We start from the raw sequence: 23,384 nt of genomic DNA, 5'->3' as shown, positions 1-23,384 counted from the left end.
ACAACCTTGTTTTCAGCAAGGTGGGCAAATCTATGCCTGTAAAGGTATCCTATAGATGCTATTGATGAGTAAAATTGTATAAGAGACGCAATAGTCAATATTTAGAAAGCCACAGTATAAACAGCAGATGTGGTAGATAGTTGTGTTATTGTCAAAGGAAATTGTTAATATTTGTCAATAATTAGGACTAACAAATCTCACTTGGTAGACTGATTAAAGTACTCCAAGGTTGTGTGTCAGACTCACAGGTTTACAGAACTACCACACTATGTAGTATTTGGACTGTGAATTCCACATTTGAAATCTTGTCTTCCTCCTATCGATATGTAAGTATAGAGATAGGTGGATAGGTCACTCTCCAAGTAGCTTGGAGAGTTATATTGAGATGCAACATACCACTAAAACATTTTTCAAACATTTTCAGAGTCCAAATACTAGACTAGGTTTCTCTAATTGCTTCTTTGAGAATCCCATCATACACATTTCTACCACAGTTGCAAGGAAAGTTCACAATCCTAAGAGTGGATTTGGGACCATTATTAGAAAACTGGTTTCACTCCAGTTCACTTACAACCAAGACTTGTACATCAAATGCAAATTAAAAAACACCATAATTACAAACAATAGATTTAGCCCTTGAATAAAAAAAAAGTCCATTAATCGAGACACAAGTCATCCAATAGAAGCAGAGACGCAATAGTATCAAAGAAATGCAGGCTTTTCGACTCATTAAAATATGCAAAGATTTCCTGTGCCAGTTCTCCATTCTGTATTACAAGTGGGATCCATGGACAATCAAATGTATTGATGGTTTTGTGGTTTGAAAATCCCTCACTAGGATGTCTTAATCCAATCCTAAATTTTCATTTCCATCAGAAGGCAGAAAAAAACATTGAGCTAAGGCATGTAATTGAAATCACGCCTGTTTTTCTATATCAAAGCTCCTCATCCAACTGGTTACTACTATTATTATACAGAATTCTTGTCTCAAAAGGGAAGAAGACCGACCCACTGCACCTGAGGGAGAAAACGAGGAAAAATGGAGAAATTTGATTGATCTCCTGTGCGTCCATTGGCGGCGTCGGCTTGTGTCTGTGATCAGAAGGTATGTGCAAGGAGAGGAGGGAGGGTCAAAAGTCAAAGGAGGTCATCGGGGTTAAAAAAATCAAGGGTTAGCCGGGGTCTCTTTGCCACTCTCTGTCCGTATTTGCTCATCTTCATCTCTGTAAGCTGGATGTACCGGAGCACGTTGGTGTCTGGAGAAATGATATAAAATGAGCCATGTTGAAAGTATAAAAAACACATTGAGAGCAACATGTGTATGTGTCAGTTAGGTAAAATGAGTAGGGCTGTAGTCCTTCAGTCTTTTTGTTGAATAATTGGTTGATGGTGTCTTGGTCGAGCAAAATTAAAAGACCTTATTAGGATCACAGCAGAAACGAGAATGCATGGAGTGAATTAGCTGGAGTTGTGTGTTACTGGACTGTTTAGTCAGATTTTTCACTGTTAAAGATGCTGTTTACTAGTGCTAGTCCTGTTTTAGTTGACAAATTGATGCACAAGATATGTCTTTAGTTGACCAAGAATCAAATACAGTCCTAGAAATGGGAGATGAACCATGTGATGAATGAATGGAAGAAAGAGTGTACTGGTGTGATGATTTATTTGACATGGTTTAGAGACAGGAGCAGAACTTGACATCACATGCAGTACAGATGAAAGAAGGAAGCACTTTGTTACCTGTTGGCTCCCGGTTCTTGGCCTCACGCAGGTAGCGCAGGGCACATTCGTAGTCTCCCAGGTGGTAGAAGGCGATGCCAGCTCGATACATGGCCTTAAAGTGGTCCCTCTGATGACTCAGCACCTTCAGACAGTATTCCTTTACTCTCTCATAGTTCACCAGCTCCGACTGCAACAGGCATGCTGCAAGACCATATCAACCAGACTGTTAAGTGAGAAGAAAATAACACTGTACCTGTGCAGAAAACTGGACTGCAAAGATCTGATGATATTTGCACTGGGTGTAGTGGTCTTAGCTCTGCTCCAGACATGTTAGCTGACTAAAATAAATGACACAATTCTTACAGCTACCAAGGGCAGACCCTGTTTTGACCCTCAAGGCTATTCACTGCATAATAAGTATGCTGTAAGTAGTACATAATATAAGTTGTATAATATACTAAGTGCTGAGCTGTTCAGTGTTTATTTTCTGATTGAATTTTTAATAAGGAATACACATGTGTTAATTGTTAAAGAGTTATCAAAAATCTGAGAATATTTTAACAGTAAAGCTACATGTTTTTTCAATTATGTATGTTTTTAAGATTATTTACTTTAGCAAATTACAATCTATAAAATGTATGTAATTGTGTATGTTGAAACCTCATCTCATGATCATGATGAGGTCTTTTTTGTTTTGTGTCCAGTCAACATCTGCTTATACAACTGTCCTCTGCCTCTCTCCTCTGTCCTTGACACCTCAGTGAGCAGCATGAGTCAGAGACTATTAGCCATGAAGTTAGTGATGGAGGTGATGGGGGTGAGAGAAATATGTGGCACCTATGGGACAGGAAACGCTAGAGATTTGAAAGTGCTCTGCGTGGCCACTACAAAAAAAGACCTGTTTTTAGAGGACATAAAGGAGATAAAGACTGAGGCATCTAACCCCGTGTCTGCAAATAACCTTTAACGGTATAATTACAATTTTACATTTTATTGATTGGTCTTAATTTACTTCCTGTTTATGGTCTTATAGAATGCTCCTAGTTATGCTCTTAGTATATTACATATTACATACATGTACAAAATGACAAGTTTTAAAGATCTTGGCTCAATAGAGGTTACAAACCCACACAATGCAGACAGATGTTGTGTGCTCGAGCAGTACACCTCACCCACTTGACCTATATTAATTGTTGAGAGTGATTGTATAATTACAGTTCTTTCGAGAAGTCATGTGGGCCTAATTGCAACCACAGTAGTATCACTTATTGTTACTACCAAGTTATTACATATTGCAACAAATGATAATATACAGCATGACTGTGTTGTCTGCATTGTGCATTTATTATTATAATCGTACATTTATTAAACTGCAATTGCTTACTATAAAAATAAAAAACAAGTGTGTGAAATTAATTCTTTTACCCATGCCAGCAAACCTGAATACGGGTGACTAAGTAAAATCTTTCATTTCTCCTGACCCCGCCTCTCAACAGTTTACATGCATTTCACATAAACACTTGCATAATATGATCAGCTGCATGTTTTCATTAATAATAGCACTGCGGTTGTGTTTGGCCTATAACATACATTCCTTCATCGTATTGACTCATGCGTTTAGAGCTCCAGGAAGAACAGCAGCAGCACTATCATCTTGTCATTAAGATTCACCATGACTCAGCCGAGTGGAGTCGGCAGGTTGGTTGGGAGTATGTCCTTAGATGACCCTTTATATGCTTCTCTATGCCACAGATAGACACTTTTTGTTTTTACCACTCATCCATACCCTCCTCCTCTGCCTGCAGTAGTGGTCAACATGCTTTCAGAGGATTGTGTTACAGCGCATAATGCTCTGATGAGTTTAGCCATTGTAGGGATCAGTAGCATACTTGACACACACAGAACATGCCCAACCCATTTTGGATCAATTGGGTAGTTTCTGATTTGTAGTTAGATTTCTGCTGATATATACTGTTGTGTCCTTATGCAATACACTTTACACATCATGCTTTGAATGTGTTAGGGTGATTATTTTTTAAGGTTGTTGATGGTTTGCAGAGTGAGCTGATGTCTTGATGTCAGAAAAAGTGAATAATGCATCAAACTGTAAAGCAAGGGAGAGTCAAGAAAGCTTTATGTACTTTATAAGATATGCTTAGTAGTTATTAGTTTATTTGAGGCATTGCAGCATAGGAGTGCATTAATAAAACATGTAAGGTGGGGACTGTCTGGCCGCGCCCTACTGGTCCATTAGGCAGATGGATATCAGAAGGGGGAAATGTGGAGTGTGGTGAGATGCATTAAGGGTGTAATAATGACAGAATCATCAGAGGGGCCAGGATCAGATTAAAGGGCTAATAAAACAGGGGAGTGGTCTAAGTCAAAGTGTCCCGACTCAAAGACACAGACATAGACATTGACTCTTGAAGTTCTCTTGGTGCTCTTTGACACAAAACCAAATTGCTCACCACAAGCACCAAGTCTTAAAAGCACAGACCTTCATTTGTCTGACAGTGAGAGGCCAGCAACAGATAAATATGAATGAAACACAGGACACAAAAAGGACAACAACCATAACAATGTAACAGGCAACCTTACAGCATAGTGCCTGTGTAGACTGATAAGTTTAAAGCCTTACCATGGAACATTCCTGGCAAAGCAATAACATATCCTTGGAGACAAGCAAGTCTTGGGCCTTCCACCAGAAAAGATACATGTTGCACCTATTATAACTAAACAAACCAACATGGCAAACATGCATGACACAAAAGATGTTCTGAGCCCTGTGTGGTCTCAGCATCTGCTGTGCTGTATCCTCGTTATGTTTTGCCTCACACTTTTGAGACAAGACTGTCACTCTCACAATATGCCAGATGCTAGTTGGCGCTCATATAAAACACAGATATGATGCAAGTGAGTCATTCAGTCTAACACAATAAGAGCATTTCCACTCATTACATTCAATGCACTGGATACAAATACTGCAGATGATGGATGTTATGGGATTGAATCCCACAAAGTATCCACCACCTCCTAATTGTCTGTTGGTTCCAATACAACACACATGCAAGCTAGAACATGCTAATGCTCAGCTCATTGCACATGTTAGTACATAATTTAACATAATTTGCATATTTTTATAGCCATTATTTACTTTTATATGTACGGGGTTGGGTCATTTTAACTTTTGAGTGCATAATAAAAAATGATTCAGATTTTAAAAGTTGTAGAAAAGTATTTTTAGACCTCAATTTGTATTGCATGTAAAAGACACTTCTCCTTGCGCTATCAATTTACACCTTCCTGTTATGTTCCTCTGCCCAAATTAGTTGCTGACTCAAGATAAATGTTCAGCTCTTTAAATATTTATACAGTTAGATAGATATCCTCCTCGTGGACTCTTAAATCATGTTTTCTAAAGTTTCAGGGAGCGTCAGTGGCTTAGTGGTTAGAGTGCTCATACACCAACTCAAATGTTTTCACCCCACTTTGCCTGTGTAATTGGTAAATAATGCAGATTGAAAGCCTTGCTTTTGTCAGTCTCCCCTAGGGTAGCTGTGGCTACAGAAATATTAAACATTAAACATTAAACCCCTGTAAAAGTGCTGCTTAAGCCTAATACATTACTATAACTATTATTATTATTATTATTATTTGGATTCAGCACAATTAGTACTCACCTCGATCCAAAATGAGAGAATAATACATTATCCATTACTGTTCTGGGAACAGGCTTGGATTCAAATAGGAGATAAATGCAGTTTAATAAAGCACAGATGGGACATTTATTGGGTAATATATCTATAGTTGAGCCTGGCACAGATGTAATTTAGTTGTGGGCCAAAGCCAGCCTATAATATGATTGGTATCGTTTAAGACACTGTGCAGCTGCTTGCCTTTAGCACTGCAGATCTCTGCTTCGGTTTATTACTATAAGGAAACACTCCACCCAAAATTTTTAAAATACATACACGTTTGCTTATTGAAGTTATTTTTGTCTCCTCTCCTTGACAAAATAACTTGATCCAGTGAGCCAAATTCTTTGGCACTGGGTGTATGAGAGTCAGCCAGCAATAACAGTGGGCATACATTTAAAATTGAGGCAGGTTTTCACTTTTGTCATATTTTCTTGTTCTACCACACAAATAAAGAGCACACCAGTTACTGCCCAGCCAAAAGTAAACTCATTTTCACCAGTGACTTGAGAAAGGTTGTAAAAGTTGCCATGAGGTTGAGAGGCTAATTCACAACCTTTGACCAGTTCACAATAAATAAGACAGAAAAGTCAGACGGTTTTGTGAGTGAAGGGCTGTAATAATAAACAAATGTGTCATTGCTTTTACGTGTGTTACTGGAGTGAAGGTCACTGGGCAAAGGCACAATAACCCCAGTGCCATCAAAAGTACCATGTCGCAAGGACACACTTTCAATGTCAAGGCCCAGCCCACAGAGATGATGAGAGCTGTCAGGATCAGCTCAGACAGGACGCTGTCAGTGTAGAGCAGAGTGCCGTGCAGCACTGACTGTTATGAGCCAAGAGCATGAGCTGATCTGTCATTAAAAATATCAGTGGACTACAGGGAATCTTAATTAAAATAAACAGAATTCTTACACAATTTCACAAGATAAACAAGATTTATAGCATTATATAAAGCAATGAGAACTATCTTTTAGCCATAATCTTGTAAGATTACTATATCTGTGCGTTTCTACATTCAGAGCAAAAACATCTTTGAGCAACTGGCCTTTTCTAGAAGAGAATATGCCTACTTTTTAGCTAACTTGTCAACATACCAAGAAAAAAATAAACAATACAAAAATAATCAAGTAAATTAACGAGAAAACAAACATTAACAAACATAAATAGTTTTCACTTTTATCATAATATTTTACCTCAAGCACAATGGCCTTGGATTAGACTTGTCTTTGATCGTAAATCTGTGAGGTCTGACTGATCACATCTATTTTGAGAGTTTGCCTGTCCTGTGTGTGCCTTTGCTTATGACAGATGACCCTCCTGACAGGAGTCATCTGGGCCTGCCGGGACTGCTGTATAAATTAGTTTGATCTGCTGGTGGTATTTTACCTCTGTGAAATAAGACATAGCACAGATCATAGCTCCGCTTATACCTAATCACTTGCACAAAGCCCAAGCATTGCTCTGCTGCTCGTCAATAGCTGATATAGCAAAGACTTCAGTGAGTGGTGAAGTACAGAGAGTGCTCAATGCGGTGCCATCTGCAGCTCTGGCACACCACTTCCTACAACCCTCCCCCTCTCACCCTGTCAGAGCCTAGCCCACATCTTCCCTCACAGGCATTTGTTACATTGTTTTCTACTTATGTTATCAATTCAGTCAAAATTCCCCCGGTGAAGTAAGGGAGTGTCAAGTTTCCTTTGAGATTAGAACCCACTGGGGGCTGATTTAAAGGTTAGAAAGTTGAGTTGAAGGATTGTGCTGTCCGTGGTACTAAACATACATGCCAGATCCATGTACTTATAGGGCTGGGATTATGGCTTGACCAAAAAAAGTAGTATTCCATTAAAGAAGATACTGCAAATGAACTATGTTGTCTTTTTGGCACACAGTACAATTGATGACTACCACTGTTAGCATGTCTACTGAAAACATGCAAGCTATAATTAGTAGAATATTGATCATCTGCCAGTCACATGCATTCTGTGGTTTAGTCAGGTCAAGATTTCAGTTCAACCTTGTTTCTTGCAAAAAATTGTCATTTCTTACATTCTTTTCTGCCACAAAGACTATTTTCTGAAAAAAGCTGCTGCAGAGAAGAGATCAGTGCCTCCTCGCCTTTGAACAAAGCAACCCAGTTAGATTAGCTCGAAAGGAACATGATCTTGAGGTGTGCTGCTATTAAGGTCAACAAACAGGAAATTCATCATCCATTGCTCTCTGTTTGACACAATCAGGTAATATTTCTGTTGGTGCTCATAGTTATTTGTGAAACATCTTTAAACATATTACCTTTGAGTTCCCTAGTGGAGCATTGATATTCCTATAGTGAAGCCATGTTAGTTTCATCATAATTCATCATAACTGAATAATGCTGAATCACATAAACACATGCATCCTGAACAATAGCAGAGCATGCAATCTATGTGAATGTGATTATAAAGGGTGATAGTGGGTGAGGAAGTTGGAGGAGAATGACAGCACTCAGTACTTTTCAAATTTTAAACATTGTGATAAGTTTTCTATGGATATTATCTGGAAAAGCTCGTGCCACCACCCCTTAAATTATGCCCTAAGACATATGAGAATATATAGGTGAACTCACGCTTACACTGTCCTGTTTGAAGCAGTGCTGGGAAAGGCCCACTGATGTTGCCATGGTGATTTAGGCCCCCTGTCGCGTGGCGCCAATTCTCTTGCCCCTTTTGCTCTTTCACTTGGTTTACACCATCACGCTCTCGCTTCTATTTCCATAAATGATCTCAACTCCCTTCTGCTGACACCACATTCACCTTTTTATTTTCCGACTGCAATTCTTCTGTTTCTGCTTTTTATGTCCCCCACCCCCACCCGTTCCTTCATGCCACGCTGGCCTCCCCAATGTCCCCAATGGCTACAGACAGGCACAGTGAATGGGGCGACCTTCACTGCATGTTATGGTGAACTGGCATAGAGTCAGGTTACAGAGTTATTACCCACACAACCAGTGCTCACAGGAACAATGGGCAGCGATGAATTTGGGGTAATTATGTACTGCTATTTGCAGTCTGTGAGTCATTTTAATACACTGAATATTAAGGATATTGAAGTCCATTTTTAAATCCTGAAATGGGTAAGATAAGATCTGATCTCATTTGACCTTCCATAAGCAGGCTTTGTTGAATTGAACAATTTGTACCATGAGATGATCAGGGAGAAAAACTGTGGAAGTATTGAACAATGGTATTAAATCAACCAATAAGTGAACAAGTACATTTGTTTCTGTGGTAATGACTTGGTTTTGCCTGTATTTCTTTTTGTAATTATATATTGCAATGCAAAAATACTGAGTCTATCCTTTTTGTAATCAGACAGGCTATAGGTTACATTTGAGTTGTGAAGATCAGAAGGTTGTGCTTTTTATCACCTACATTGATTACACTGATTGTCAGTCTTGCAGACTCATAAAGCTGCACCTGCTTTGTCACTTCCTGTTTTCAAACTGTGCCATGGCCTCAGCCTTTAATCACAACTATTGAAATTCTAGCTTTTCAAAACTCTTTTATTTATATAGCGTATCTTCTTATGTATCCCCATATAGCATTACTTTTAGCTAAAAAAAAATTACTAGACTTCTTGTAAAACGTGAAAGTCCTCACAAAATGTATTTTATAGTTTGAACCCAATGAAGCTGGAACAGAGACAGCAGTAACTAACATATTTCGCACGTGTCTCACCCGTGAGGCTGTCGTAACACTCAATCTCCGTGCTCTCCACGGCATTGCGCTGCTCCTCGGTCAGCTTGGCCGCCGCTTGGTTCAGCAGGTTCACCTCGGAGCCCGTGGTGTTGTCGACCACATGCACACCTTTGAGCTGTAGCAGTGCGCGGTGGTATTTCCCTATCGCTTCTCGAAATTTCTTTTCTTTATAACAACGATGACCCTCTAATTTAAAGTCGATAGCTTTCTGAATCTTTGCCTCCATATCCATTTCCGCCGAGCCGCCTCGGTACCCGCCGCCGTCCCCTCCCCCGGCAGCTGCTGCCAGGCTCCGACCGCCGGTCTCCGGATAGCTCTTCAGGCTTTTGATCTGGTGCTGTTTGGCCTCCATATCTCTCAGTGACAGCGATTGGAGCGGGCCATGCTGATCGGACACATACGCGTGTTTTGGGGATGACCTGAGCAGCGTGCTGTGCATAAAGGATAACTGGACACAACCTCAGAAACCGTCCAAAAATAACAAAAAAGAATATGATTTAAAGGCGTTTGAACTAAACCCGGCAGCGCGTTGATTTTAAATAATGAAAGACTGTATCGAGAGACAATCCCAGAGAGTACACCGTGACGAGAAAAACAGTATTCGGGAATGTGCTTTCGCGAGATGCTCGAGGTACGCGCAGCTTCAGCACCACGGACAGCGCACACAGCACAACCCCTGCCGCAAAGCACTGTGGGAAAAACGAAAGTCGTGAGGGGATGCTGCAGTCGAGCTTTTACAACGAAGCAAAGACGGGAGCATATGATCTTAAAAAAAAAAAAAAAAAAAAAAAAAAAAGACCAGTTTTCTTTAACTATGCAAAAGGCCGAATGGCAAAACGCGTGGTGAATCACCACTGTTTTCTATAACTGAATGTCGTACACTGACTAAAGCTGATTTATGCTCCAACCATTTCACTATAATAACTTAATTTTGGCTAATTATGACTAACCATTAAAAGAGCTCGTGCAGTACGTTAGAGCATGACGTCACTTCATTGTAGTTTCGACATAATCTGTATGAGCTGTAGACTGTATAAGCCATAGTCTGTATGAGAACATCGTAAAACTGCTTGAATTTAGTTTTCATCTCATAAACGTACCATGACATTGGATTACGGTCAAAAATGAAATCTGAAAATTTTATCTGATAAGGTTTTCAAGAAAAGGGCATCAGCAGGAGGTGGCAGCGAAGGGCAGAAAGAAAAAGGAAGCAGTGAGATCAAGCGGACAAAGGGTTGCTTTATAATACGTTGAACGCTTAACATTTATTTAGTGGTTTGTAGTGGTGGTCAGATTAAATTGTAGTACCTGTAGTACCGTAATAGAGATATACATAAGAAGGAGGATAAGTCATGAATTATTTTTTCAAATACAGTTTATTTGTTTTGCTTTTTATCTATCTTTTTTCAAACTCATGTTTTTTTCCATTTAAAAAAAATGCTGCACAGTAAAACATGGGATGTGTTCTCAAATAAATTTTAAATGTTTAGGATAAATCATACACAGGTGTCACTTACAGGAGGGTGTTACATTAACACCCGCATAGGAAAAAAATAAAACAATTTTTTCTGGGTAGTCTGCAAGCATATGACAAATTCACCCAATACAAGGTCTATGCAAAGTTAGGAGGCCTATGGTACATTTCTTAACATGAATAAAAATAAACTATTCATACAGAGGTAACAATAATTTACAAGTTAATCTGTAAAAGTCCTGTTTTTCTTCCCCAGTTAATCACATACATACATCTTGTCCTGTTTAGGACAATGTTTTATATTTTATCCTAAGAATGGGATGCTGAAGCATAACAAAACGCAGGTAAGAATGGCTTAGGTCAAGGGTGTCCAACCTTCTCCTCAAGGGAAACACAGATGAGAGCCATAGATTGGTGGTCAAATACAGTGAAGAATAAAAACAGGAGCACACTGGTTAGACTGAACCACCAGACATTTACTTAGGCTTAGAGCCTCAATGGGAAACATTGCATGTTTGATATAGGGTTTATAAAAGTTAGATATTTAAAACTTTTGGGCCAATTCATGAGGAAACCTGAGGGCCAATAAAAATTGGTCTCAAAGCTGCATTTGGCCCCTGAGCCATAGTTTGGACATGCCTGGCCACATAGGTAACATTAGCCAACCTCATGCATACAAATATTTTTTTAGCATTAACCAAGGTGACGAAATTTCTAAATAAAAATCAAATCCAACAAATACAGTCTTGTTCAAGGTTAAAGTGGATATTTTTTCAATGGCAATATAAATAAAAAAAAATATCTAAAAGTGTAAAATGTGAGTAACCATGAGCTAAGGCAGAATTATTACTGTCCCTTTCACTCATTGAAATTCAGTCAATGGCACTCTGTCATACACTCCAGTCATCAAGTATCAACATCTTTGTGATGCCAGGAAAAGAGGTGACCAGATCAAGTTCCGGATGTATCTTCAGAAAGACACATAAAATAATGTGTTAGGTGTTTTTGTTGCCAAGTCTCTTGAAGACGCTGACAGCTCTTGCATCCATTTGAGCGCCGTGCCCGTCCCCTGCAGTTCCAGCGCCAGTGCTGCTGCTCACTTTGGAGCTGGCGATGATCAGTCTCTTTTGGGCTCTGGGCTTGGTGCTTGTAACCCGGTTGTCCTGTTCATCATTAGGAGGGGAGGCAGCGCACGGAGGTGTGCCCAGTCTCTGGAGAACACTCATTTTTGCTGGGGGAAGGCCGTTTATGGTGGAAGAGGTAGGTGTGTCAGATGGTGGCAGTTTGAATTTGCCTCCCAGTCGTCGCAGGGTTGTGGGCTTTGAGACGGTGGGCTCCTTCTTCGGAGCAGGAACAGATTTTTTGAGGACTCCAGCATACTGAAGTACAGATCCCTCTCCATCGCTGTCTTCCCCCTCGATCATGCTGTATGCTGGCTTTGTCTGGTCCTCTTCACGGGTTAAATCCAGTCTGCTAAATACTCCAGTGGGCTGAAACAATAATAGCACATTGAGCATCAAACTAGCACTTTAAAAGAACACTAAAAGCAAAACAATCTCACCTTAACACTGGCTGTAGTTGTGTCTGACTTTGATTCAGCTCCAAGTCTTGCAAAAACAGATGTACGCTTCAGACCTGTAAATAAAAGTAACAAATTACAAAATAAATAAAACTAAATAAAAGCAGTGACTCAAAACTAGTTTTGCTGTATTTGTCCCTAAACCAAGTGAACAGGTGAAACTAATCTTTGATGCCATTTCATTAGTTTTTATTAATAAAATGTCACAGACACTAAGCCATATCCTGCACTTTTTTTCAGTTAGGACAGCATGCATTTACTCATAGGAATAAATGCAATAGAAAAAGATTGTTTTTAATCAGCAGACCTCTGTAGGCTTGCAGTGTTAGTAGTGATTATTGGAAGTGAGCATCAGCACTAACACTTAACTGCAAGGCGCTCACTTCTTCACAGGTCGGTCCTACCTTTCTTGGCCTGCTGAGCCAGGATGCGGCGTGTGCGTGCCGTAGTGCCTTTGGGCATGTTGACGATGTACTTGCCTTCCATCTCAGCTGTCACACGTCGACGTTTCATGGCAGGCACACTCTTCCCCTCATCTGCTGGCTGACTTACAACTACCAAATGCACAGCATTTATTAAATAGATGTGAGGTGTGTATGCATTAAAATATATGATGAAATGGGGATAATACAAACCTGCTTTGTTCTTTTTGTTTCCCGGCACATTGGATACCGTGACAGAAAGACGGTTGTCACCTCGTCGCACTGGAGTTGCTGGTGGAGAGTCATGGCTTAGAGCATTGGCAATCATGCGAGTGGCAGCTAAAAAAAAAAAAAATTTACATTGTTAGCCTTAGGCAAATTACCCAAACAAAAGCTATTAAAATTTTTGAGCCTTACGAGTATTGGCAGTCCTTCGCAGTTCAGCCTGCACACTGGTCTGTCCTGAGGAGATTGCTTCTGTGGCCATTTTGCACATGTCCTATCAAGTGAGGCAGGATTTTAATGCAGAATTATACAGAATTAAGAGAAAAGGGTGAATCTAATGCTCAACTTTATTACCTGTCGGTAGACTTGTTTGGCATGTTTCAGAATGGCAATTATGTCACCAACAACTGTGATTCCTAGGTCCATCATTATGTCTTTACTGAGGTCCATTAGCATATTCTTTTGAATTCTGTATTAAAAAACAAATTACAGACTAAACAAATATTCAAGCAATATTCATCTACAATATTGTTTTTAAATATTCACCTGTTGTCTACAAAGGAAACTGCGTATGTGACTGCAAGGCCAGCAGGAATGCCAGCATCCTTGAAAAACTGAATCCACTCTGACGTAGCTAGAAAGTACAAGGGGGACACATGAATTACTAAATCTATTGCAGAAAACCGCAAACTACATTACCTGTACTTTAAAAAAAAAAAAAAAAAAGGCTGGTGCATACAATAAAGCATCTCGTTAAAAAAAAAACCCAACAGTCCGTTTAAACACGATGGTGAAACTACCAGTGGAAGATGAAAGTGATTGAGAAGAGGAACAGCTGTTTAACACTAGGCATTACCAAACAGAGACTGAGGAATGTGAGGGGGCAACATGTGAGCTTCTAACGCATACGACATCAGTGACTCACATCCACATTTAGAACAAGTTACGAAATTACACCGAATTAAGATCTGAAAATTAAACGCATGTTTGATCTATAATATTTATTTATTATTTACATTTTATCTTTTTATTGGATCCGGATCGTGGTTTAAGGTTGGTGTGGTACTCCAAGTTAAACTATTTCAGTGATTAGGAGCGATATAAGGAATAGACTATATGTGTGCAAGCCTAAACATTTTTAACAATATAGGCCTATCGCATGCATCATAAGAACAACACACTAGCAATAGCCACATTAGCGTCCTGTGCAAAGTCTACGCCTTCTGTCCTTTTACATAACCCATTTTTAACAAAGCCAGCACTGAATCCTACTTTTATACAATACAAACACAATATAATATAACGTTTGCTTAATTTAGAGAGTTTGGAGCCCTACACCATAGGTTTTCTGTTCGGTTACCTGTGCTCTCGGACTCCATGGTGGATGAACAAATGGGCACAGACGTCACAGACTGGACATGCGCACTTCTCTGCGCCTTACGTAACTTCCGTTCTTTAAAAGCAGTTAAACGCATGAGACGGCAGGGGGCGACAAAGACCGTACTCTCAGAATTGGATCGCTTCTTGGGTCACAGTCATCGATCTGTTTCTTGGATCTATTTATAAAAAACTGTCTTGTGTTAAACTGTGCGTCTTTCTTGAAATTACACGCTTTTTTCCAGAACATATTTATAATGTCAAGACACTAAGGCATACACAGTTGAAATAAAGTGCCCATCATGTTTATTATGAGGCTGGCCTTTCAGTACATTTTGATAATGTACTGCCAAAAGCAATTGAATAGACAATAAACTGTCCTAAAATACTGTCGAATGAAATAAGATCACCAAATTCTGTTTATATTTCTGTGAATATCCTGACAGCTGCATCATTGTATATTCAACGAACAAAATAAAGGTCAGAAACGTTCTTAAGATCACTAAAATAAATAAGTAATAGATATTTTGTTCCTAGTACATTAATATTGTGAGATTCTAATTTCAAGAGATAAAAAAGCCTACAAACAAAGAAAGGTCAGTAACAATTTTTATTCAGTAGGCCTAAAAGAGGTTTATTAAATTTATTGGCTTCTTTTCAGTTGCTATTTGTTTTGAGTTGGGCCTAAAGAGGCTAGGTTTACTGTTGGTTACATGGAACTAATGTTTTTTTGTTCCAACTTGGACACAAACAAAACCTGGAACTAAACCAGGACTAAAACAGGATCAGATGTCTACATTTGGATTAAATCAGGCTCAAACAAGGACATGGGCAATTCTGCTGTGCCTTAATGACCACATAACTACTATCACATAAGTAGCATATTTCCATCAGAAATTTTGACTCTCATATAACATGTTTGCATAACATTATTTCTTTTCTTTTAACAAAGAAAGAAAAAAGCAATATAACATAGTAGCAGACAGATTGGCTTTAAGTTCTTTGCTACATTGTTAACCCAAAGAGGGTGGTATTGCATTTATAAAAGGAAACAAACAAAACAAAAAAAGCAAATGGTTACACACAGTAATATGCTCTATTTATAGTATAGAAAAATAATTATTTTCAGCAATAAATCAAGTAAGTTACAATACAGTACAAGTAAATGCAAACAGTTCCACTATTGTAAAAGTGTCTTCATATACTTCTTACATGTTTTCTACTTATAAATGTATACGTACACAGGAAAACAACAGAATAAAATTCATATTGTGATAACCTCAGGAACTGACCTGAAGTGCATTTCCAGAACTGAGGCTCGTAAATGTCTGCATCATGTAGAAGCCTTACCTGAAATCTGTTTTTACAAATAAATAGTCTACTGTGGGCCTTCAAACCTTGGTAACTTGTTGCTTCAAAATTGTTGCCATATTTAATGTGAACCTGGAGCCTCAGAAATCAGGTAAATGTGCATATAAATGGTGAAACTCTCTTTTCATTGTTATAGTACATTTATGAAGTAGCACCAACATAATATATGAGAACTTTTCAATGTGTTGTGTACTTTTTTCTGTTGCCAAAAAAAATAATCACATCTACATTTGATTTGGAGTCAAAAGCATCTCCAGCATCAGAACAACACATGTCCTGTTCAAAAAACTCCAAGGTCTGCCCCATTTCTGACAACCGTGTGCCACATTTAAAGTCAAACATTTGTTTCCACCAATATAAAAACATATTTATTTATTTATTGAAAATAAAATATTTTATCATTCAAATACAGTTACATTTTCTGTTTAACACATTTGCTTTAGCACATGTACATTGGAGCAACATTGCACAGCACAGGTCATTCAGCTATGTTATTAAATGATATGTTTATACCAGCAGTAATGCATATTAAATATGATAACTTATTTTAACATTAACATTTGTAATTATATGTAATAAGACAATCATTTGCTCTAGGTTTACTTTTTGTGCAGCTGCTATATTAAGTGGCATTAAGGTGTCAGTAGCTCTGGGACAGACCTCACAGAGAAAAACCAGACAAACAAAAGCACCTTTAACATCGTCGTTAAACCTGTCTTGAATTATGTTTGATGCTGTACAAGACAAACGCAGAGATGGAGGCACTGACGTTGTGCTTCACGTTAGGGGACAGGGCACTATGCAAACTTTTCTTTTATATAGAAAATATTCTTTTCAAAACTAAATCTTTGTAATGTAGACATTCAAACAATACAATCATGGCACAAATATGTACATGATACATGTCTATATGATGATATAGACAGATAATTTCATTTTGTTACGGTTAAAACAATTTAGTGCGCAACATGCCAAATTATGATACAAGAAAAACAATCAATATGCTATAATAATGGTAACAGTTTGTAGAGACCTCTCCTTTTAAAATTAACAGCAACAGTACAAGTGAGAACAGAAGTCATTGTAAAACTATAAAACACAAACAAACACTCAAATATATTCATTTCAGACATACAGGAAAAGAAAGTTAAATTCACAGGTAAAGACCATATACTTGCTTTACAAGATTAGCTGTTTTTTGTGGTCTTTTTGTTTTAGACCTTTGATTACAACAACCTCTATAAAGAAAGAAATAAATAGGCCTGGTGTCTCTGAGTGGAGGCACTCAGCAATAATTCACCCCTGCCTCATCCTGATGAAGGAAAGGACACCACTGGGCCCAATATTTAGAGGTTGTTTCCATAAAATGTCTTCTTGAAAGGCATTCGTTCACATCTGAATGGTAAGCAGTAAGGCTGGAAAAAGAGCTGGTGTGCAACATCAACAAAGTTGCCATCCTCAAATAATGGAAAGATACTTTTGTTAATATGCACCTAGGCTCTGTGGCGTGAGGTCTTTTCAGTGAGGTTTCCCTCTCAACATGTTTTGCTAAAGCAAACACTATTTCACTATTTGGCTCTTGGTGTTCTCATTTGGTTTCAAAAGTCAGATGAAGGGTATCCTCCTTTAAAGGCATCTCCATTTTGCTGCGAAGCAGCGCTCTTTTTTTCTTCATCCAGCACTTCATTAAGTGAACATTGAATATTGGCTCAGCTGTAGACAGCAGCTGCCATCTTAGATTTTGTGTCTTTATGCAGAGTAGAGGTCCTCTTTTGATATAGGATGCATCTACTGCAGCGTAGTTCACCAAACAGGACTCAGCTCTTTAGGTGGTTGCATCCCAGTCCTTTTGTGAGAAGTTGGAAAAAGGCGAGTTAGTTGGCTCTGCATTCACTCAAGCTCCCAAGGGCTGGAAGGAGTCTCCGGGCTCTCGGGGGTCGAAGACTTTGAAGACAGGAAGAAACAAAGACAGAAGAGGAAAAACAAAGATGGGTAGAGATGGGTCGCATGGCAGGTAGACAGACGGACGGAGTTGAATATAATAGCAGAAAGTACTAGTTTAAGTGCAGACTGATCAAATCCCAGGTCCAAGCAAATGAAAAAGCAGGGGGGAAGTTGAGCAGATGCAGAGTGCAGTAAATGAGTAGGAATCAGATCCCTTAACTGGACTAAGTGTCCTATGACCCTATTTGCTATTTGCACTAATATAACCAGCAAAAGCAAAAGGAGAATAAGAAGATGAGAAAGATGAAAGCCAATGCACTGGAAAGAGGCAGTCAACAGAGGGAACAAGATTGGGGCACTGGTGCTCAATAATTAGATCTTTTAGTGTACACTCACACTGAGTTTGTGTGTGTGCACTGGTACACAAGATGATCAAGTTCATCAGTAACGGAATATGGCTATTATTCAATTTTCTGTTCAATATTTCTTCACTTCAGAAATGTGTGTGGGGTGTGTTGAGGGTTTTGAAGTTTTACTACTTTTTCAGCAAACTTCACCCCAATGACAGTTAAAGAAATACTTTTCATTGGAACGGTGAGGACTAAGTACTTTGTACTTGCCTCACTTTGTTAATGCATCTTGTTAGTATGTGTGTGCGTGTCATCAGTCAAAGCGCAAGCAGCGAGGGTGAGTTCAGGGAATCAGACGACTGCTCGCTACTGCTGTTCCGCTGGTTGGCACTGACCCCGCAGGCTCCCTCTGGGTAGGTGAACACAAATGAAGATGTGTATGAGGTGTTGTAGCCAATGGCCGCACCGTCATGGTTACCACCACCACTGTCACTGGCCATAAGGCAAGGCCCACCAGGTGCTGGCTCACTTGAGCCATAGAAAGAACTAGAAAACTCTACCTCCTGCATTAGTCCGGGCTGAGGAGCTTGCTGCACTTGCTGCTGCTGGACTGCAGGCTGGGAGTGTGCGGACGCTGGGTGGGTGGGGTAGGCGGGGGGCAGGTAGAATGAGTCTTCCTTCATGGTCAAACCCACAATGGACACTGGGCCCTGTAAGGTTGGACCTGGCAGTTGTGTTGAGCTTTGTGATGGCTGCTCCTGGTACACCAACTTACAGTTGGGCTGATGGGCCACCAGCACAAACTCCAGACGCTCCTTCTCTTTCTGCAGCTCAGAGATCTCTGCCTCCAACTCTGCCTTCTCCTCCTCCAAAATGTCTGTCTCCTGTGAACATGTACAGAGAAAAATAGAAAGGGGATGAGGGAAAGAACAAGAGCTGTGTTAAAGGTGCACTATGCATGTTTTATGGTGAAGGGTCCGTCACCTGATTATTTCATGAAAATGTTAAAAAAGGAAAAAAGAAAAGTGATTTGGGAGAGTTATATACTTGTATCTATGGAGATTGCACAGCTGTATGTATTGTAAGAACTGAATAAAATGGGTTTAATCAGATACAGTTGGGGATATTGATTTTTTTTTTTTTTTTTTTTTTGTTCCATTAAAACAGAAAAATCTGTTTTATTCCTCCAAAATCTAAAGTGATTAAAGTGACATAGTGACATTTGATTGTTCTTGCGGTCATCTTGCATGGAAATTTTCCTACTGCTTGGAGGTGTATTATTATTGATAATAATTAAGCTGATATCAGAGAATGACTCACCGACTGAAGTCTGTCTGTCAGTTCTCTTCGGCGATTTCTGCATTTGGCTGCAGCTAACTTGTTTCTCTCTCTCCGTACACGTCTCTTCTCTTCTTCCTCTGGTGTTAACTGTAGTAAAATATAGTGAAAAAAATTATTATTAGTATTGCATTTTAGTGTTAATCTCATTTATACTTCCAAGATTGTATATAATATGTATGATTAAATATGTCTGGTAATGTAAATTTGTCATATAAAATTACTTAATGATAAAATAAATGCTATATAATAATTACACTGACTAGCGGGCTTTAAAACACAAAACAAGTCAAGCACACACTTACTAACACACCAACATCTCCATCTTCACTCACAGACACGTCTCGAGTGCGGCGGCTGCGGGCTCTAGACTGGCGTACTGGGCCTGGCCCTGCAGTGTCTGAACCCATGGGGGTCATTCCAGTGCCAGTGGAGTAACTAGTGCCGGGCAGGTCATAGGGGTCAACCAGCGACACTGGCTGGGTCATAGTAGAAGTGGCGGTGGACGCACTCTGTCCAGAGGCCTGAGAGGAGATGAGGGTTGGTTGTACCATCCACTGCAGGTCCTGACTGGTGGTAATGGCTGTCACAGTGGGCACAAATGAACCTGGCATCTCACCTCCAACACTTGACCCGGGCCCGGTGCTCACAATGTTCAAGCCAGCTCCTGCTGACACACACTCCTGAGAAAAAGAAATCAAGAAATATGCCAAAAGAGAAAGAGATTGAGATTGATTGAAAATGATGTGTTGGGCCCAATAAATAAATTAGGATTTTTGAGATAAGCCTACGTATAATGTTTTATAATAGTATTTATAGGCGCATATGTAAGCTGTAGTTGAGGTAGGACAGAGACTCTAAAATCAGCAGCGGCAGCCACCACGACCAATCATCTTTCTTTTTCAGTCTTCTGCTCCTTCTTCCTCCCCCGTCACGCCTCCGGTGTTCCCCTTGGCAACGCGACGTAGCGCTCCAAAATAGAAAGCGCATTTACGTCACGCCCGGGCCTGTGAGAGGAGCGCGCACGGAGGGCGGGACCACGACACTGACGTCGGAGATTTCCAGGACTGTGTTCATCCGTTTGCGGCGTGTTGTAAACCCAAACCACGCTCTCATCTCAGCATGCTCTGTGCCGGGTGCTTTCAGGCAACGGGTCTTATAATATACCCCCTAATTATAACGACTAGCCAGAGGCCGATGATGTACTATAACAAGGTTAAGAAATGCTTCTTACATAATGGCAAAGTTCTGCTATTTAGGCTTCTAATTGTATGGGGGGACACTGTAGCATATATAAACCTACCTGTGGAGCACTGGTGGTTGGCGGGCTCCCGAAAGAGTCCACCGAGGAGAGGTATTGGGACTCTATAGACGGTGATGAGCTCCCACGGGATCCGCTGTCAGGGTCGCCGGGGAAGCCTTGGTACATCTCCCAAGGGGGACCTGTAGCGACCGTACAGAGCGAGGTGTCACCTGCACGTCAGGGTAGCGGCACACACAAGAAGTTACTAAAGAAGGCGTACTGTGGGAGAGACGGGGTTTTGTTAGCCTAATGTATCCCAGTGGTGCAATCTAAGATCTCTCCAATGTAACTCCCTAAATATAGAGATTACATACGAATAGCCAAAGTTTACTCTATCTATAAAAGTTCTAACATGACCTTTTAATTTAACGTACCGGTTAATTTTTTGTTATATCCCGGGGAGATGCTCCTGGTTTCTTTCCAAAAAAGTTGCATGAAGAAGCTTAATCCAGTTTCCTTCGTTTAGGGAAAATGAAAGCCCGTTTAAAATATTCGCTTTAAAGAAGATCTCAGATCAAAATGTGCTATAGTAGATCCATGTAAAGGGAGTCCACAGTCCGTCGGTATTACGGTCTTGTAGCCGATCTTGTCTTATGAATGAACCGTGCTCTTACAACGAAGAAGTCTACATTGGGTCCCGCCTTCGGAGTTCCGCTATGCTGACGTACATGCCCATATTTGTCCTTATGTGTTGTGTTTGGTATCCTTGGTGACGTTGAGGGAATCCCTCTCCCACTGAAATGGACCAGAAGTATCTCGCCGACGGATAATAATAGTTTTTTTTTTTTTTACTATCACAGGCACAAGATATTTCTAACCACCTAACTATTTATGGATGGAAAATTTAGGGTTCATTCAATGTCATATATCGACTATATTTGTAAATTATATTTTAAATAGTCTACTTGTAGCCTACGTTTCGCGGATCGTGTGTTAGAACTGCAGAGACGAGGCTATAGGATATAGGCTTATTCTGTCGATATTAAATTCAACGATTAGCCCCGTCCCTGTTGTGTGCAAATGTTTATACACAGCCCATAATAACATATACCCAGCCATGCGCCTTTATTAAAGTGTCTGACAGAGCTTACAAGGCAAAATCATGTCGTCTTCATTACGAGACGGGATTCCATCAGGTAGACCTATGCGAAGAGGGAAATCCTGCTGGAAAGTTTCTCAGGACACGCCCTCGGGATTGCCCTGATCTGGGAGATTAACGACTCTGTTTACAGTTGACACACCTTTGAGCTATAGTGAAGTGTACACATGCCCATGGTAGCCTACAGAAAGCAAACTAACATAGTTACAATTTGAGTTACTGTAGGCCTATAATGAAATCTGGAATGTAGACTAAACAGTGTGTCAACTGGGCAGTGGTGACAGTTATCGCAAAGCACTCACCATTACCGGTGGCTAGTGTGATTCATTGGGGTAAAGAGTCTGGCGGGTAGGAGGCTGGCTTTGGTGTAGGGCTGCACTGAAGGCTCTGTGAATCTTCAATGAAGGCTACAAGGCAGGCATTTAGCTGTGATGTCAAACAATGTCACGGGGCGGACATGCTGCGGTGTTTGGGATACAGCCTCACTCCATGTGTGAAAAGGCGTGAGCAAGAAGGAAGAGTAGGGGATAACAAGTGTTAGTCAGCGCTACAACAACGTCAGAGACGGATCGGCGGAGGACGTTGTGTCCCATTCGATTTGCCGTGTTGTGCTACTAAACGGGATGACTAACCTTACCCTGTCGATGTAAGTTTCACAGGAATTATGAATGCATGCTGTCGAAATAATTATAACAAAACCCTTTTTTCCTAAATATCATAGTTTATTTTTAAAAATGTGGCTCCAACTGCCCTAGCCACGATGATTTGTAGAGAACAGGCTAATAGCTAATAATTCAATAAGAAAATAGATGAGCTTACTTATTCTGAATATTAGGGATAGTTTAAGCAGCGCTGTCTTATTTACAGATAACCTGGGATGTACTGATCAATACGGTACAGCTTTACAATACAGTCGCCATGGACACGGAAGAACGTATAAACTTGTTGTGCAGCCTAGCAACCGGTTTCCTTGGTTACTGGTTTCTCCAGTTACACACAATATGGCTTCCGGGTTGTTGTCGGAAAAGTTCTGCTAACAAGAATGCAGCGATTGTCGTTGTAAAAGCACAAATGTCCAACCTCCAGGCAAAACGGTTTGCCTTTTTAACTCAAGGACTACTAAACTTTGAGTCTATGTCCGACTTGTTTTAACTTCTTACTACATTTTTACTAAGGTTACCAAATCCAGGACAACCTGTATCGTTAGGACTTCGTTTTTCACTAAGGAGGGAAGTTTCTAGCGTTTACAGGGAATGTAACTGGCCCTTACGTTGTATTTTTTTCTGCATAAAACGTAGCGCAATTGCTATTCTTCTAAGGTAGTCTTACCTTATTTATTTTTTCCAACTCTGTTTCCATCTTTTCAGACTGAGCGAGAGTCGAAAGAAAGCGTGCAAAGTCACTGACAAACTCGCTCGCTTGTAAAATTAATTTCAGACAACGAAATTGTAGCATCAACTTCTGAGGGTTCCAACCATATGAGTTACAACTCGCAGTTATAGGGACAAAATTGCATGGTTTGTAGTACCCTACCAAAATAGGCTTACTCTTTTTATACAGAGGCTAACAGTGAAATGGAGAAAATTTTCCTTGATGCTACTCTAATTGTTGTTGAGTTGTTATTAAACTTGTGGTGGTCTGCAGATGAGAGGTAAAAATACCCCTGTTGTAAATATATTGTAAATATCGTATGTGCTTTGTTTTGATTGCCTCCTGTCTCTTAGCATATTTTCGGGAAGCCACCAA

At 40.0% G+C, this 23,384-nt stretch overlaps 3 protein-coding genes across 7 annotated transcripts; all 3 read right to left on the bottom strand.

The window, feature by feature from the left end:
- Window positions 1–1,137: 1,137 nt before the first annotated feature.
- On the bottom strand, window positions 1,138–9,595 carry ttc9b (tetratricopeptide repeat domain 9B). Its single transcript, XM_055166677.1, has 3 exons — window positions 9,136–9,595; window positions 1,741–1,923; window positions 1,138–1,256 (listed from the first exon to the last, which is right to left on the bottom strand). The coding sequence occupies exons 1-3, from the start codon at window positions 9,593–9,595 to the stop codon at window positions 1,138–1,140; spliced, it is 762 nt and encodes a 253-aa protein (XP_055022652.1).
- Window positions 9,596–10,513: 918 nt separating this feature from the next.
- cunh19orf47 (chromosome unknown C19orf47 homolog) lies at window positions 10,514–14,316 on the bottom strand. 2 transcript variants are annotated; one of them, XM_020928608.2, is made up of 8 exons: window positions 14,217–14,316; window positions 13,403–13,490; window positions 13,211–13,325; window positions 13,049–13,130; window positions 12,845–12,970; window positions 12,614–12,763; window positions 12,192–12,265; window positions 10,514–12,120 (listed from the first exon to the last, which is right to left on the bottom strand). In XM_020928608.2, exons 1-8 carry the CDS (start codon window positions 14,233–14,235, stop codon window positions 11,626–11,628), a joined length of 1,149 nt encoding a protein of 382 aa, XP_020784267.2. In that variant the 5' UTR covers window positions 14,236–14,316; the 3' UTR covers window positions 10,514–11,625. The 2 variants fall into 2 exon arrangements, with proteins under 2 accessions (XP_020784267.2, XP_055003990.1); XM_055148015.1 differs by having other exon boundaries at window positions 12,689–12,763; window positions 14,217–14,315.
- A 1,643-nt stretch (window positions 14,317–15,959) lies between these two features.
- On the bottom strand, window positions 15,960–21,118 carry fosb (FBJ murine osteosarcoma viral oncogene homolog B). 4 transcript variants are annotated; one of them, XM_055147972.1, is made up of 6 exons: window positions 20,914–21,118; window positions 20,540–20,709; window positions 19,542–19,919; window positions 19,219–19,326; window positions 18,459–18,782; window positions 15,960–18,307 (listed from the first exon to the last, which is right to left on the bottom strand). In XM_055147972.1, the coding sequence occupies exons 1-6, from the start codon at window positions 20,972–20,974 to the stop codon at window positions 18,242–18,244; spliced, it is 1,107 nt and encodes a 368-aa protein (XP_055003947.1). In that variant the 5' UTR covers window positions 20,975–21,118; the 3' UTR covers window positions 15,960–18,241. The 4 variants fall into 4 exon arrangements, with proteins under 4 accessions (XP_055003947.1, XP_020784235.1, XP_020784236.1 ...); XM_020928576.2 differs by having other exon boundaries at window positions 15,960–18,782; XM_020928577.2 differs by having other exon boundaries at window positions 15,960–18,782; window positions 20,540–20,679.
- Window positions 21,119–23,384: the final 2,266 nt, after the last annotated feature.

Source organism: Boleophthalmus pectinirostris, unplaced genomic scaffold (genome assembly GCF_026225935.1).
Source record: "Boleophthalmus pectinirostris isolate CB_2022bp ecotype Guang Dong unplaced genomic scaffold, ASM2622593v1 HiC_scaffold_9, whole genome shotgun sequence".
Lineage (NCBI taxonomy): Eukaryota > Metazoa > Chordata > Actinopteri > Gobiiformes > Gobiidae > Boleophthalmus > Boleophthalmus pectinirostris.
The sequence above is the reverse complement of the archived record's forward strand: the minus strand, read 5'-3'. Positions and strand labels throughout refer to the sequence as shown.